Below are 16,159 nucleotides of genomic sequence, written 5' to 3'. Positions count from 1 at the left end.
GTTTGTGAGTTAAAAAATATATTTGTAAATAAAACATTTTATTTGCAAATCTAATTTTATTTATTTGTGAATTTATTTCTTTTTTGTGAAACTCCTTACATTTATTTGTGGATCTGATTCAATTTATTTGTGAACTAACATTTTATTTGTAAATCTCTTTCTATTTGTATGTTAATATGAAACAAAAATAACCCCATAGTGGAAGAAGGGAGAGGTGGAGTACAGAGAAAGACGAATAGGAAGAGTTTTATTTTGAAAGCTCAATTGTTAGTTAAGTATCAGGTGTTTCCATGTGACCATGTATGCATAGAGACAAGTATGGCATCTTGCATTCTTTGTCTTGCACTATGCGTTGTCAGCACAGCCGCATGAACTCAATTCTGTGCCATCATGGATTTCTTCTATATGTCAAAGCGCATTCATGTCCACTGCAAAAATCTTAATTTGTTAAACACGCATTTTGAACTTTCAGAATCCATGTCATGCTCTGCAAGAAAACGAGATTTCTGAGGTGTATGTGGAATTGTGAAATTATTTGTGGTTCTGGTTTAATCGTGCTTATTTATGAATTGTTACTTTTGTGTAGTTACGAATAATTAAGTAACAGCAAAAGCAAGTAATCAGCCAGAAAAGTATTTCATTTATTTTCTTTTATTTTGTTAAATTTGATGTTCAGTGAAGTCTTCGACACAAATCCAATAGAACAATGAATGTGATGGTGACTTTAAGAAGTACAGAGAATGGGCTATAGGTAATTGTATTTATTATATAGGTAAATGTATTTCTTAATCCATTCATTCCTTTAATTTCTCCAACACAACTGACTGCCTCTAAACATTTGCTAAATATTTGAGATGTTGATACAGCTCAATCCAAATTTAAAAACCCCCTCTAAAGGCCTATTCATATTGTGTTAGATCATAATACTGAACTGCATGCTGATATAAAACAGGTCTGGGGGAACCAATGGGGTCCTAGCAGCTTTATCATAGTTCAAGGAATAGTTCACCCAAAAATTGTAATTCTCTCATCATTTATTCACCCTCATGACATCCCAGATTTTATGACTTTCTTTCTTGTGCTGAACACAAACAAAGACTTTTAGAAGAATATTTCAGCTCTGTTGGTCCTCACAATGCAAGTGAATGGGTACCAAACTATGAAGCTCAAAAAAGCACATAAAGGAATCGAAAAAGTAATCCATAATACTTCAGTGGTTTAATCCATGTTTTCAGAAGCGATATGATTGGTGTGGGGGAGAAACATCTACATTTAAGTAATTATTTCTATAAATTCTCCTCTCTGCCCAGTAAGTGGCCATATTCATGAAGAATGCAAATCACCAAAAAGAGAGAGAGAGAGAGAGAGAGAGAGAGAGAAGAAAGTGAAAGTAGAGATTGATATTAAAAAAGGACATACATATTGATCTGCTTCTCACACACATATTCATATCACATCTGAAGATATGGATTTAACCACTGGAGCCTTATTGATTACTTTCATGCTGTCTTTATTTGCTTTTTGGAACTTCAAAATGTTGGTACCCATTCATGGACCTACAGAGCTTAAATATTCTTCTAAAAATCTGTGTTTGTGTTCAGCAGAAGAAACAAAGTTATACACATGAGAGAATTTTCATTTTTGGGTGAACAATTTTTTTAAGCTAAATTGCTCAGAAAGTGATTGTTTGGAATATTCTTGGAATATTATACATCATCCTTACATCAACTTAAAGAAGTGTGTAAACAAGAGAAACTTTTCTGCAGCATAACTAAAAAGTGTTAACATGAATTAAATTGTCACAGTTGAACTCTATTGTAATATTACTATGTTGACATGCCTATTCATGACTGTATATATTTCAATGAGATGGACACAAGGGAACTGATGTAAAGGCTTTATGTCTTTGGATTGGCATTTGACTAGAAAACAAGAAGGTACAATGGGACTAAAGGATGCGCTTATGGAAAATGTGCTTTTTTTCTGGTTGCAAAGTGTATCAAGATTGAAAAAAAAAGATTTATTTGTATTAAATATTAATAAAGCAGCAAAATTTGTGTGAAAAATAAAACAATAATGGAAGGCTGTTTTGATTTAAATTAATAATAATAAAAAAAAGGATGGCGAGGGAGACTTTTACCCCACACTTGGTGATATAGTATAGATATAGGAGTAATAGTTATAAGGCAGAATCTGTCTAAGATAGAAAGATGCTTTACAAAACAAGATGATGCATATTCAAAATAACCACTTTAGAAAATGGTGCACCATTTTCTGTTAATTTCAATCACATTTGATATTTCATTACATCTCAATTATTCTGTAACAAATACTACATCTCCTTTGTGATTGGATGAGTCAATGTGAGCCCACTTTGAAACATTTTCATAACAAATCCATTCCCCCTACATAAAGGTGCAATATGTAAAACATTTTTTGCCAATGTGTAACGCTTGTAACGCAACTTAAAAAATGAGCCCTTCCCAGACTTCCTAGGTTGCTATTTTAGCTGATAAGTAGTTTTAGTGTAGTCTTAAAGTTTGTAGTAAAACAATCATAACTGTGCAATTTTAATTATGTTACCTCATCTGTCAGCATGATGCCGGTGAATCACATTCAGTCTCTTTGTACATTACGTCATTGTTTTGGCTGATGCTCGTGTGTAAATGAGCGGGAGCAACAGGTAGCTGGTTGCAGTTTACTTAAAGGCCACAGGTGTCCTTAATAACAAGGGTTTCTGAATCTTACATACTACACCTTTAAGAAAAACAGTGTTTTATTATTTATCGTTGGCTTTATCGCCTACAACAAGGATGCTTTTTACCCCAAATACTACCTTACACTTATTGGACTGGTAATTAAAACGTTAGATTTAATCACCTTGAAAAAAAACTGAATGCAAAACAGAACTGAAAATGACAAATACATTTTTGTCTCAAAATAAATGTGATGATATTTTAGACATTACAATCAGTAATCTCATGAAACAGGGACATTTGGCAGTGCATAGCGACAAACAGGTGTTTAGGAATGTGCTTTGGTACTTTTTGTGGATATTTAGTGCTTTGGGGGAAAATAAAATCAAAAGTGCTGCTCAGTGACCTTGCTAGGACAACGTGCTTTGAAAGGAATAGAAGGGGAGAGAGGATGGGAGTCCATCAGAGGTTGGGGAGCATTTTGTTACCTTCCACCCTGAAATAGCTTCCTGCGCATGCTCTTTCTAAATATACATACATTGACACGGAGATGCTCATGCACTGTAGATCCTACATATCTACAGTGCACCTACATATATGTAGACATACAGTGGAGTTCAAAATGAAAATTTGGTTTTCAAATGTATATAAACCTGGAAATAAAGAAATAAAGTGATGGTAAAAAATATTAACAAATAAAAAATATTTGTGGTTCTACACTAATTGTTCGTCACTTATCAAATGAGTGGATTTGTGACATTGTGACAATGTTAACTCCTTTGTAAAGGTCAGATTTTCTTGCTTTCATTGAAGCACACAGGACATTCTTTTGAACATTCTCAAATCATGCTGGGATGACATGAATCATCAGGTTTGCACAAACTTGCAGAATACATGCCAGCATATGAGAGCATGCTTTCATTATAGCGAACAGGTACATAATGTAGAAGCATTTTCACAAGAAGACTCAGACATTTGTGCCCCACTGTACTTGCACACACACACACACACACACACACACACACACACACACACACACACACACACACACACACACACACACACACACACACACACACACACACATGTTGTGTTTCCATGTTTTATGAGGACTTTCCATAGACATAATGGTTTTTATACTGTACAAACTTTATATTCTATCCCCTAAACCTAACCCTACCCCTAAACCTAACCCTCACAGAAAACTTTCTGCATTTTTACATTTTCAAAAAACATCATTTAGTATGATTTATAAGCTGTTTTCCTCATGGGGACCGACAAAATGTCCCCACAAGGTCAAATATTTTGGGTTTTACTATCCTTATGGGGACATTTGGTCCCCACAAAGTGATAAATACACGCTCACACACACACACACACACACACACACACACACACACACACACACACACACACACACACACACACACACACACACACACACACACACACACACACACACACCACATTTAAAGTTCTCTGCTTACATAGTCTAGTTTAGTAAGGATTGCATTGTTGCTCTGGTGTTCAGTTACTGTTGGATCTGTACATTAGCTCCCTCAAACAAGCATGCACATTCACAGGCAATCTCAATACAAACGCACACATTTTCCCATGCCTGTGCCAACACAACACATGTAACACATTTATAAGGGGAGACGTTTTGAGGTATTAAAGAGGTGATTTACACGCTGTCTCTACAGGTAGTTAAAGTGGTATTCAGCACCAGTCTGACTTTATGGGCTGTCAACACCTTCAGAATGGTTTGTCTGGGGGGCTGGGTAGACAAGGTTAGAAAAAATATAGCCTTTTTCCACCAACACGGTTCGGTGAAGGTTCCTGGGCTGGTGCGAATTCTCGAACTGTTCCGTGCAGTTCTGCCACAGAAAAGGCTGTTCCAGAGCCGAAAAGCTTGCTGGTCTCTATGCAGGAACTGATTACATCAGGGGATGGAGGGTGGGAAAATGTTTCATCACCATGGTAAAGTTTTCCCAAACAACAATAGTAGCTATCGTCTGCAGCAAGGAGTACTTCTTCGCTCTATAACAACAATAAAAAAAATTACAAATTTATCTGACATCAAAAGCATTCAGGTAACACAATGAAATGAGTGCTCTACTTGAGATATTATATTTACGAAGATCCGAGATCAACTATATAGAATAATGACAATTACTGTAAGATAGCACAAAATGATGCACGCTGCCTTCAATCGGACAATTGACCATATCAAAAACAAATTGAAAATCAATAAAATGATATGCTGTGGCAAATATACAAAAATAATCTGCTGCACCAATGTTAATAATGATTCCACTGTAACAGTTTACAGAACTTTGCAAGTTAAGCCATAGTGCATACAATATAATGTAATTGCTTTACCTGTCGTCTTTAGCGTAGATCAGGGCTAGTCAACTGGTGGCCCGTGGGCAAAATCTGGCACGCCAGTCATCTTTGTCTGGCCCTCCGACTGATTTTTGACGAAACTGTCTCGCCATCTGAAAAACCCGAATGCTATCTGTGCAAAGCACGACGTTCAATGTCATCAGTTGTGCGGACCAGAGGGCCTGTTTAAGCTTTTCTTATGATAGTTTATTTACACTGCTTTGCTAAACATGGTTCACACAATTTAGGTGAGCATTTGATAGCATCATTTTCAATCAAATGTATTTATATCAAATTGCTTAGTTATGTGGAGTGCGGTCAAATCTACAGATGTAAAAAATTATCACTGCAGTTGTTACAGAAATGTTGCCAGCACATCTGCACATTAGGAAACAAAAGCAATCGATTATGAAAACTGAACTTTCAAAGAAAATGCACTGAAATGTTTGCTTTTATTCACTATTCTTGAAGTGTCAAATTATCCTATCTCATCTGTTCAGGGTCTGTAGGGCTTGGGAAAAGTAATAATGTGAAACTGAACCTGCAGATATCCTTATTATATTTGTTTCTATACAGCTGTGAGTCAGCCTTTTCATTCATGAATGGCACCAACTCAGTTTGTTCTTCTCTTGGCAATGATTACCTACACAAAAATCTGGCTCCTGCACTGGCTATTGTGTGCAAATTCACAATATTTGCAGGACTATTTTTTTCCTCACTGAATAAGATGGAAGATATACATTTTATCTCTTTTTTACCAAAAAGAAAATTAAATGTAAAAGCATTCCTCTCCTGTTTGAGTGCAGTGGTGGTGCAGTAATCTTAGGAGTCTTTAGCATTTTCCGTTCCCCTTCGCATTGGCATTTCTTTTGCTCACGGTTAAAACGAGCCCAACACATAATAAATAGAGCCTGATATAACCTCCAAAATAACCTTGTGCTTTCCTTACAGTCATGTGTAAACTTAATAAAGCCATGTGTGCCTCACTTGATTCTGTCGCAGCAGCGCCCCACTTGATACCACCGCAGTAGTGCCCCATTTCATACTGTGCCACAGCGCACAGTATCAAATAGTTCCATACATTTATAGCAGTGCATTTACAGCAATAGAACACAGCAACACTTCCACAGGAGCTCCTTCACTATGCCCCCAAATACTCAATCCACTGCCGCAGCAGCTGTTAAACTTTTCTTAGCTGTTTAAGCTGTTTAAAGAGCCTTTTCACATACAGTAGGGGCCGCTACTTCAGCTGCCCAGAAGGGTATATCTGAAAACCAAATTAAAATGCTCGGTCAGTGGTCATCCCACACCTTCAAAACATACATTCGATCCAACCTCCATCACATCAGCCAAGCAAACCAAACTCTTGCATTTTTTAGGCTTGGACCATGCCTCCCTACTATTTCGCAACTCACTGCTAACCTAGCCCTGACCGGCTCGTATCCATCAGGATGCAGCGAGGGCCCTCCAGTTAGAGTGCGTGTGAGCTACCACGCCTGCCGTGGACTCTCCCATTTTAATCGCCGTGTGGGCCCTCCCGACCAGATGCAACGCGGGCTCTCCCATTCGAATTGCATTGTGGGCTCCCCCGTTTGATCGCAGAGTGAGCTTTCCCATTTATATATCTGGGGCTCTCCCTTTCGAAGTGCAGCAGAAGCTCTCCCATTCAAATCACATTGTGAGTCCTTCGTTCAGGCACCATGGGGGCTCTCCCCTTCCGAACGGCAGTGTGATCCTTCATGTTCTTCTCCCATTCGGATCACAGCTTGGGCCCTCCTATCTGAACAGCGAGCTGGAGGTACCAGGATTTGTTTTTCCTTCAAGCGCAGTGGGCCCCCATTCTCCTTATGCGATCCAGGCCCTTGCAACGGAAGGATTGTAGCTCAGCGTCTATCTGTATACCGTAGGCTCCCTCCTTCTGATACCGGGAAGTTTTGCTTCGGATATCATTCGGCCTGCTCCACTGGGGACGAGGACCTCCTTCCCCATCTGTGACTTTTGAGAGCCCATGGACTTTTGACTCACTTTTGATCCACGTCATGGACGCTGTCGCGGGATGTACTCCAGCCCAATACTTTAATCCTTCCAGTCCAAACGCTGCTCCTGCAGGAGCATTTTCAGAGTGTCACTGGTCTCTTGGTCGATAAATGCAGCAGCGAGATGCATCCCAATGCTAAGCTTATGAAATCCTAATAGCTTCCTGCCTTTCACACTGCCGCAGCGGTACCTCAATCACAGCTTTCGCTGCAAACGCATCCCTGGACATGCTTTCCAATTGTAGCTCCCGCCATTGCCCCTTTCAAAATTATACTGCCACAGCAGTACTCAGCTCATAGCTCCACATGATGGTTCCTTTATCCTCACTAATTGAACTTACCTATCAACTGCAGCTTAGTATTCAATGAAAAATATCCCTATTATTTAAATAACTATGGCAAACACATTCCGATAAGAACGTGCTCAAAAAATTATGTTTTATACCATGCAATTACATCTCTATGTGGGGTTAGATGGTTTTATAATCCACAATTAAATTGCACATGCACACACTCTGGCATGTACGTACACAAACACACTCAATCACACACAAAGGAATGTGAGCACTTAGGCCCTTTTTATAAGCACTTGTTGTCAGTATGGGGGAACTCGCTTAACATTATCAAGTTCCCATTCCAAAGGCGCCACCAATCCCCCAGAGATTACTGAATGTTCAGAGGCTAGCTATTAATACATCAGCCTATAAGAAAACAAACCATTATGACTCCAAGCAGTCAGAGGTTTGCTATTAATGAGGTGGCCTATCACAAAGAGAGTCCACATAATAGGGCCTTAAGATCCAGGCTATAATAAGATAATTGTGTGTTTGTTATCAGGCCCCTCTGCTTATCTGCTTTCTTAATATTTACAGGCTAAGTTTCAATGTAGCATGAGAAATGGGTGTTTAGCTGGACTTAATCTAGTTGGGTATGGTGCTTGAGGATTGTCTCATGTCATGTCTATTTACTTGTGCAAATCTGGAAATGTAGAATTAAAATTGATGTTCCCGGGGATATGGATATGTTGTGCCAAAAATAATGTCTGTTGGACATTTTAGTGAAATGGTCTACAAGAGGTAAGAGTCGCTGAACAATTGGCCTGTGTGGGGATCTCACGTGTTGTAGGGGTGGTGGAATGAAAAAAGGTAAGACCAGTTTGCAAAGACTAGGAGAATGTGTTGACAGTTATGCACTTGCAATGGAAGTTGATTGTACAAATGTAATTCCACTGCAATTTTTGACAGCACATTTTTTCTTGTAGTGGTTCTCAAATGGTTGTAACGACCCAAATATGGATCACAGGTCTGTTCTGATAGGGTCACGAACAGCAGTGAAATCAAAGCTAAATGCAAATTAACAAGAGCAACTAACTATAAAACCATGCATAGCATAGGTATGATAATTCTGCTGTTTTTGCATTTGTGATTAACATTTTTTATTGATTCAACTATTAAACAATGAAAAACACAACACAAAAACAGAATCACCATTTAACACTCATAATTGCCCAACTTCCAATCCCTTAAAATGATCTGTCTGGCAATCATAAAACTAGTTAGGACCCAGTTTTTTTATGTGCTTATTCTCCATATTAATGACCGCCCGATCACGATACTACAGTCTGGGGCAAAATGAAATTTGCTGTCACGCACAGCAGTGAAAACAATGCTAAATGCAAATTAACAGGTGCAACTAACTATAAAACCATGCATAGCAGAGGTATAATAATTCAGCTGTTTTTGCATTTGTGATTACATTTTTTTTTTATTCAACTATTAAACAATGAAAATAAAAACACACATAAACAGAATTAACATTTAACCCTCACAATTGCCCAACTTCCAACCCCTTAAAATTATCTGTCTAGTTATCATAATACTAGTTAGGATGCAGTTTTTTACATGCTTATTCTCCATATTAATGACCGCCCCATCACCAAAACTACAGCGTCTGGAGCAAAATAAAATTTGAGAGCCCAATACCTCACACATAAAACTCTGAATCCTCAACCCCAAAATTATTGGATCTTAACACATCCCTTAAAGACATGGGTCATGTCTCCATCTTCTGATTGACATCTCCAGCAGGTGGGTGTGTCCAAGTGGGTTAAGACCAAGACTATGCAATCTAGAGGTGGTCCAATAGACTCTATGTAAAATCTTGAATCGCATAAGGCGGACCCTTGCATCTCTAGATGCAGACTTGATGTTATTTAGAATCCTAGCCCACACTCCCTCCTCCAATACCAAGTTTAGATCTTTCTCCCATACTCTCTTAAGCAAAATTGTAGTTCCATCCCCCAGACACTGTATTAGCAGGGAGTAATACACTGATGCCTCATGACCTTTTCCAAAAGGTAATCCCCACTCCCAGAGTATCTGCTGCTTTAGAAGGGTGTAAACTACTCCCAAAAACAGTACGGAGCAGGTGGTGCAGCTGTAAGTACTTATAGAACTGAGATCTAGGAATCCCAAAAAGTTGAACAAAATTTTGAAAGGATCTCAACACCACACCCATATAGGTCTCCGAGTTTAGTAACCCCTCTCAGAATCCACTCAGACCAGCAAAAAGGGAACATGTTGACACATAATTTGTGGTTCAGCCATATGCTTGAGGCAACATTTAAATAAATCTCTGAATAAACACTTAAAACACTTCACAGAGTGCAAATGCGAAACAATGGGGTGTAACTTAACTTCTCCGGTTAATTTAATAGCAAGGCTTTGCTATGGAAAAATAGGGGCCAGAACTTCCTGTTTAGTTCTAAACCAGGGAGAGGCTCTCTCAGGCGGAAGCGACCAATGAGCCAAATGTCTGTATGCATAATAATAAAACTAAATCTTGGGTAGGCCTAGCCCACCTTTGTCAATTGGCCTATGTAACTTAATGAAATGTAATCTGGGATGCTTACCATTCCAAATGAAGGACTTTGATATGCTATCAAATTGTTTGAAATAAGAGAGGGGGACATATACAGGGAGAGACTGTAGCAGGTACTTAAATTTCGAAATACAATTCATAATAACATTAACCTTCCCAATCATAGATAAATGTTATGAAGCCCACATCGCTCGAAAACCTTTTTATTAAGGGGTCAAAATTATCAGACAAATTAGTTGGGAATAAAATGTCCAAATACTTAATGCCCTGTTTAGGCCACTGGAAGGTGCCTGGATAAAAAGCTGTTACTGGGCAGTACGGTGTTAGAGTCAAAGCTTCGGATTTACACCAATTGACTCTGTGTCATGAGAACTTAGAAAAGGTATTAATAATTCTGTGTAGGCAAGAATAGATCTAGTGGGGTTGGAGAGCTGTTTATGCATTTATAAAATTGCATTTTCCTATTCAGCTTATGTCATGCATTGAGTGCATTGGGCCTGTGTACTTCATTGTAAAATGAATTAATTCCAAAAAAGATTTTGTTATTTTTGTGTGAAAAAATGTTGTATTGTTTTGGGTCACCATTTGATATAAAACCAGTTGAGAACCACTGCTTTAAATAATGGTGGCAAGTAGGGCAAGTTCAAGCTCAGATGCTGCTTTGCAAGAACATTGAATTGTATTGATAATTCTGAGCCATTGACTGTCTCTCTACAGCTATTCTATCCCAGTTTCCTTTTCAATTGATTCTACTTCAAACAACTGCTCTCATTCAGTCATGCATTTACACTTGTCATGGCTCATCGTGTTCCCTAGCACAGAAAGAAGGGGACAAATTACACTACACATGCATTCAGTAATGCACATAAAGTCACAAAAACACAAACAGAGGTGATGATTATCAGCTAGAACAGCAAGTCAGTGGAAATATAATGCTTTAGTCAACTGATTTTTAAAGGTAGTAACAGCAACAAAATACATTTGAAAGTGAAATTGTCTGTCGATCTTCAAATGCGTCACTCTTGCTTGTTTTCCCACACCAACTCTGGTTTCAATAACTTCACACTTGGCTCTAGAATTCACATTCTAATTATGCAGAATATAACTGTCCCTCTTCCTGATAACTATGACTTTAGACTGACCACTCACACACAGGAGGAAACATGCTGTCCCCTATAAGGCAACAGTTTTGAAGCCAGAGATGCCAGACAGAGGGAGACAAGATAGAATAAGAAGGTGAACAAATGAATAAGAGGTTGAGAAGCAAGAGGCCATTGTCTAGGACAAAAAGAAAGCAAGCTAATCCTCTCATCATGAGCAGTAATACTGTGAAGTTTTTTGCCTGGGTTTATGACCCTAAACTGCATCGAACAAACATCCATCTTCTTACTCCTCCTCTTCCCAGCTTTCTGCTTCTGATGAACCATCCTCAAAATCTTAATCTTTTACTTTTGTACATATGGAAGGACGGGTCAATGCACTGAGTGGTATGATGGACAAACTGCTTGCCCTCAAGGAGGCAGCTCTAAAATGACTGGATGCCATTGGTCAAGAGTAAGGCACTTCAGGGGGCCTGGGTAGCTCAGCGAGTAAAGACGCTGACTACCACCCCTGGATTTCGCAAGTCTGAATCCCAGGGCATGCTGATTGAATCCAGTCAGGTCTCCTAAGCAGCCAAATTGGCCTGGTTGCTAGTGAGGGTAGAGTCACATGGGGTAACCTCCTTGTGGTCGCTATAATATGGTTCACTCTCGGTGGGGTGCTAGGTGAGTTGTGCGTGGATGGCGTGAAGCCTCAACACACACTATGTCTCTGCGGTAACACGCTCAACAAGCCACGTGATAAGATGTGCGGGTTGATGGTCTCAGACAGGGAAGCAACTGAGATTCGTCCATTTGTCCACCGGAAGTCACTGCGCCACCGTGAGGACTTAGTGTGTATTGGAAATTGGGATAGTTTACCCATAAATTAAAAGTCTCTCATTATTTATTCACCTTCATGATACCCCAGGTGTGAATGACTTTCTGTCTTCATCAGGACACATTTCAAGAAAATTTGAAAAATATCTTATCTCCGTAGGTCTTAAAAATGCAAGTGGATGGTGATTTCACTTCAGTCAGCATAAACATCATCCATATGACACAAGCTGTAAAATTATTGTCTTCTATAGTGGCACAATAGCTTTTGGTGCAAAAAAGACAAATATTTAAGTAAATTTTTAACTCTAAATCAGCTGTATGCACCTGTGATGTAATCGCGTTGGCACTTGAAACACGCGAGAAGAGCAGCTGTACAGGAAAGCTGTACAGTAGATTGGTTGGTTTTGGTTTAGTTTTGTATTTATCTGTTTCTTTACTCACAATGGTGTGTTTGTGTGCTTATACTGGATGTCTCAACAGAGTGGAGAACATAAGATTACGTCATATCGAAGACGTTAATGCTGACTTCTGTGCTTTTTGGAGATTCAAAAGCGAAATCCGGTCTTGCATTTTAAGGGCCTATTGAGCAAAGCAATTTTTCTATATTTCTTCAAATGTGTTCTGGTGAAGAAAGAAAGTCAAACACATCTGGGATATCATGAGGTTGAGTAAATAATGAGAGCATTTTTATTTTTGGGTGAACTAACCCTTTAAAAAAAGGGTTACCACTTGATACAATCTGTACTGTAAAAATGTTTTGCCATGTGACTAAATTATTCATACTGAATCTAAATAAACTGGTTTTATTTAAGTCAAAATTGTTATCTGATTAAATCACACTGACAAATTAGGTTACACTGACAAATGTAATTTTTATGGGTTATATTAAGTAGAAAAAGATCCTTGAGGAAACAATTTTAGGTTAGCGCATTTTACGGTTAATGTTTAAAACATCCATTCACTTACTCCAGTAAAGGAATAAGCCAACACATACATGCTTATCTCCAAAATAAATATGAGAGTTTGAGGAATGTAGCCTTATAAAAGCCTGTCAAGCAGCTGATAGTGTGAGTGGATTCAAAAGTTCATTTTTACATCTAATGGACTTCTAAGAAAATATTATTTTTTGTTTGTTTGGTTTGTATGTACACATTTTTTCCACATTTGCTTTTATGTTGTGTGACATTTGTCATGATGACAAAAATATTAATGTAAACAAAAAAATTGCAAAGGAGGAAAGCTTTTTGCATTTCAAACAGGAGCTTTTTTTAGAAGGCAGAAAGCTTATCATCATCCTTGTCATTGGCTGAAGCCATTTTTAAAACAGAATGATTGATGAAATTTGTGATTCTCAGTGCTGGTCTGAGGACACAACTGTGCATTCAACTCACTACAGACTGTGTGTTTAAGTGGTTTATGAGGACTTACAATCGAGGTTACAATCTGGTAATTACAAGGGTATTATGCTATAAATGTGGTTTATGAGGACATTTCTGGATCCAAAAACATACTAAATTATGTTTTATTGAAAATGTAAAAATGCAGAAAGTTTTTTTGTGAGGGTTAGGTTTAGGGGATAGAATCTATAGTTCATACAGTATAAAAATCTTTATGTCTATGAAGAGTCCTCATAAGGATAGCCACACCAGATTGTGTGTGTGTGTGTGTGTGTGTGTGATTAGTGTTATCAGATTCATTACACGTTAGGAGCTCAGAACATTCCTTTGTGGTTCACATGTCAAAACTTTCATATTTACTGATATCTTTTACCAGTCTGTCCAAATATATTAAATTAAACATTATATCTAGTCTATCAAATAGTAACGTTTGGAATACTTCACAATTTAAGCTAATTTTTCTAATAAACTATACACATTTTTAAAGGAAAAAAGGAAATCTCCCTTTCTCTCAATTCTTTTATTTCTCTTTCTCTCTTTAGCTAAGAGATAAGGATGGAAAGGAGAAATCTAAAGTGTACCCAAAGGGGTCGAAAACCCAGAAGAAAAAGAAACCACTAGATACAACAGGTAAATAAAACAAAAGTCAAAATTTAAAGCCATATGTTGGAAGAAAACAATTCTGCAATTAGTTGGCCATTTTTTCGCTGTTCAAGCAGAAAATATTGTATCATTCAAGATGACATGTCATAGTTTAAATCCTAATTTTAAAAATAGTTTTGGCATGAAAATAGTTCTCTATTTTCATGCCAGCTCTATTTTCGGTCTTACACTGAAAGCCCTAACAAGTTGACTTTACTCAATTGATTGAGTAAACTCGTTCTGTCAGTTGTATTGAGTAATAGCTTCTCCAAAGCTTGTGTAATTAAGAACACTTAACTTTGTGATCGTATAGAATGAACTTAATTATTTAAGTTAAGTTAATTAGATGCAAGTAGTTGATTTGCCATTTGTAATTTCTACTTAATTTTAAATTAACTGACTCAAATTTAAGTCATATATTAAACACATCTTAAATGAAAATTGTTACTAATTTTCGGTCAATCATTAAATTCACTTTACTTCTCCACAGAAATGCATAGACATATTTAAGTTGCACATGTTAACAGGGTCCAACTTGACCAAAGGGGACACAGATTACCCTAATGGTGGCATAACACAAAATTACTATTTGCAAAAGAACAAAATTAATATTACAACAAAACATGAATTCTTAACAACAAATGCAACCGGTTTTTGCTTTGACCAAGGAAACATAATTAAATAATTCAAGCACAAGGCATTGTGGGTATTCCCCATAGCCTCAATTTTGCTCAATCATTTCAGTTATTAACACTTAAGTCTATTGATAAGAAAAATGATTCCATGTAACATAAGTTATGAGCCAAAACCTTGACATTAAATAATTTTTAATTAAGACATCTTGATTTTTCCCATAATGACAACATTAGGATTTACAGTGTAACACATAAAGATTGTTTTAACCTACCATGAAGAAAAAGTCATTAATTCTACTCTCCTCTTTTAACCAGACTTAGTCTCAGCTGGTTTAGAAGAAGTGCAAAAGCTCAATGAACAGAACACTCAGCTTTCCCACTGTGCAGCAGAGACAGCAGCCAGCACAGCAGTTCCCCTGGATCTTATTGAGGAGGAGCAAGAAGGAGAAGGATACAGGGACAAAAAAGAATTGGTGGAGGAAGCGGCAAGAGATGAAGAAACTGTAGCTGAATTGTTGCTGATAAAAGAGGAAGAGGAAAAGGAGGAAGATGAGGAGACAGAGAAAGAGGAGGAATTATTGTTGTCAGAGGAAATCCAACAAGCTGCTTCAAATTCATCTGGCCAGACCAATGAAAACATCACAATCACACTAGAAAGGTAGGTCTCGGATAGTTCATATAACAAATACAACTATAAGCTTATTATAATATTTAAACTATTAGAAATAAAGAGGAAGAAACTTATAAGGATGACCGCACACAAGCAAGGATTACCAGTTCCTTCACAGTCTTCAGTGTGTCAGAAAACTCATATTCATAAAACAGTACTCGTTGACGTGATTGGTGTTTGGACAGAAGTAATCAATTAGGCTATCGGCAATAATGTGCCCTTCTAATGGAGTTGGAAATATTGTTATCAGTGTTCCAAAGCAAAATGAATGACCAAGCAAAGTCGTATTTAAAAGTGGGAAAGTCAGAACATTCTCTTTGAATTCATATATTCATGTAGCCACGAGGAGCATCTGGACATAACTTGCAGCACTAAGAGGCATGTTTCTGATGAGAATCTGGAGACAGATGACCTTAAAAAAAGCAGAGTGGAGGAGGCTTCAGAGGAGGAGGAGAAGGAGGGATTAAAAGAGGGAGAAGAGGCAAGACTTGAAGCTGCAGAGGAGGGGACAGAAGAGGAAAGGAAAGACGTGGAGCCAGTACTTGAAGAGTATATCATTGGTATGAAAAGAGATGCAAGGTTTGCACTGCAGAATCATATTTTTCTTGTTCAGTGGTTTTGTCTTTTTTCATCAGTAACACATCTAAGCATCCTTAAAACAAGACAAAATACTGATTAAGAAAATTATTTTTGCAGTATGAGAATGATTGTTGTTTGACTTTTACTCATCCTCCCCTCTTTCTCTTTTTCTTAGATTCCTCACCTCCTCCACCTGCACTATTTGAACATCGTCTAGTCACAACCAAAACCCACCAGATTACTAGCTACTACACTATCAATAAAGAGGAAGTTCTTGGAGGGTAAGCTACAGAAAGATGATAACTTTTACAATGGTGTTG

At 37.8% G+C, this 16,159-nt stretch overlaps 1 protein-coding gene across 3 annotated transcripts in view; it reads left to right on the top strand.

Moving 5' to 3' along the window:
• The window catches only part of mylk4b (myosin light chain kinase family, member 4b), a 76,416-nt gene that overhangs the window by 45,098 nt on the left and 15,159 nt on the right, over positions 1-16,159 (top strand). For all 3 annotated transcript variants that reach the window (XM_052098969.1, XM_052098968.1, XM_052098970.1), the window contains 4 exons: positions 13,856-13,943; positions 14,906-15,248; positions 15,600-15,820; positions 16,015-16,120. In XM_052098969.1, the coding sequence (XP_051954929.1) occupies positions 13,856-13,943; positions 14,906-15,248; positions 15,600-15,820; positions 16,015-16,120 (758 nt within the window). The remainder of the gene's footprint in view (positions 1-13,855; positions 13,944-14,905; positions 15,249-15,599; positions 15,821-16,014; positions 16,121-16,159) is intronic.

The sequence above is a fragment of the Xyrauchen texanus genome, chromosome 30, assembly GCF_025860055.1.
Source record: "Xyrauchen texanus isolate HMW12.3.18 chromosome 30, RBS_HiC_50CHRs, whole genome shotgun sequence".
Lineage (NCBI taxonomy): Eukaryota > Metazoa > Chordata > Actinopteri > Cypriniformes > Catostomidae > Xyrauchen > Xyrauchen texanus.
Note: the sequence above shows the minus strand (reverse complement) of the source record. Positions and strands in the feature narration are given on the sequence as shown.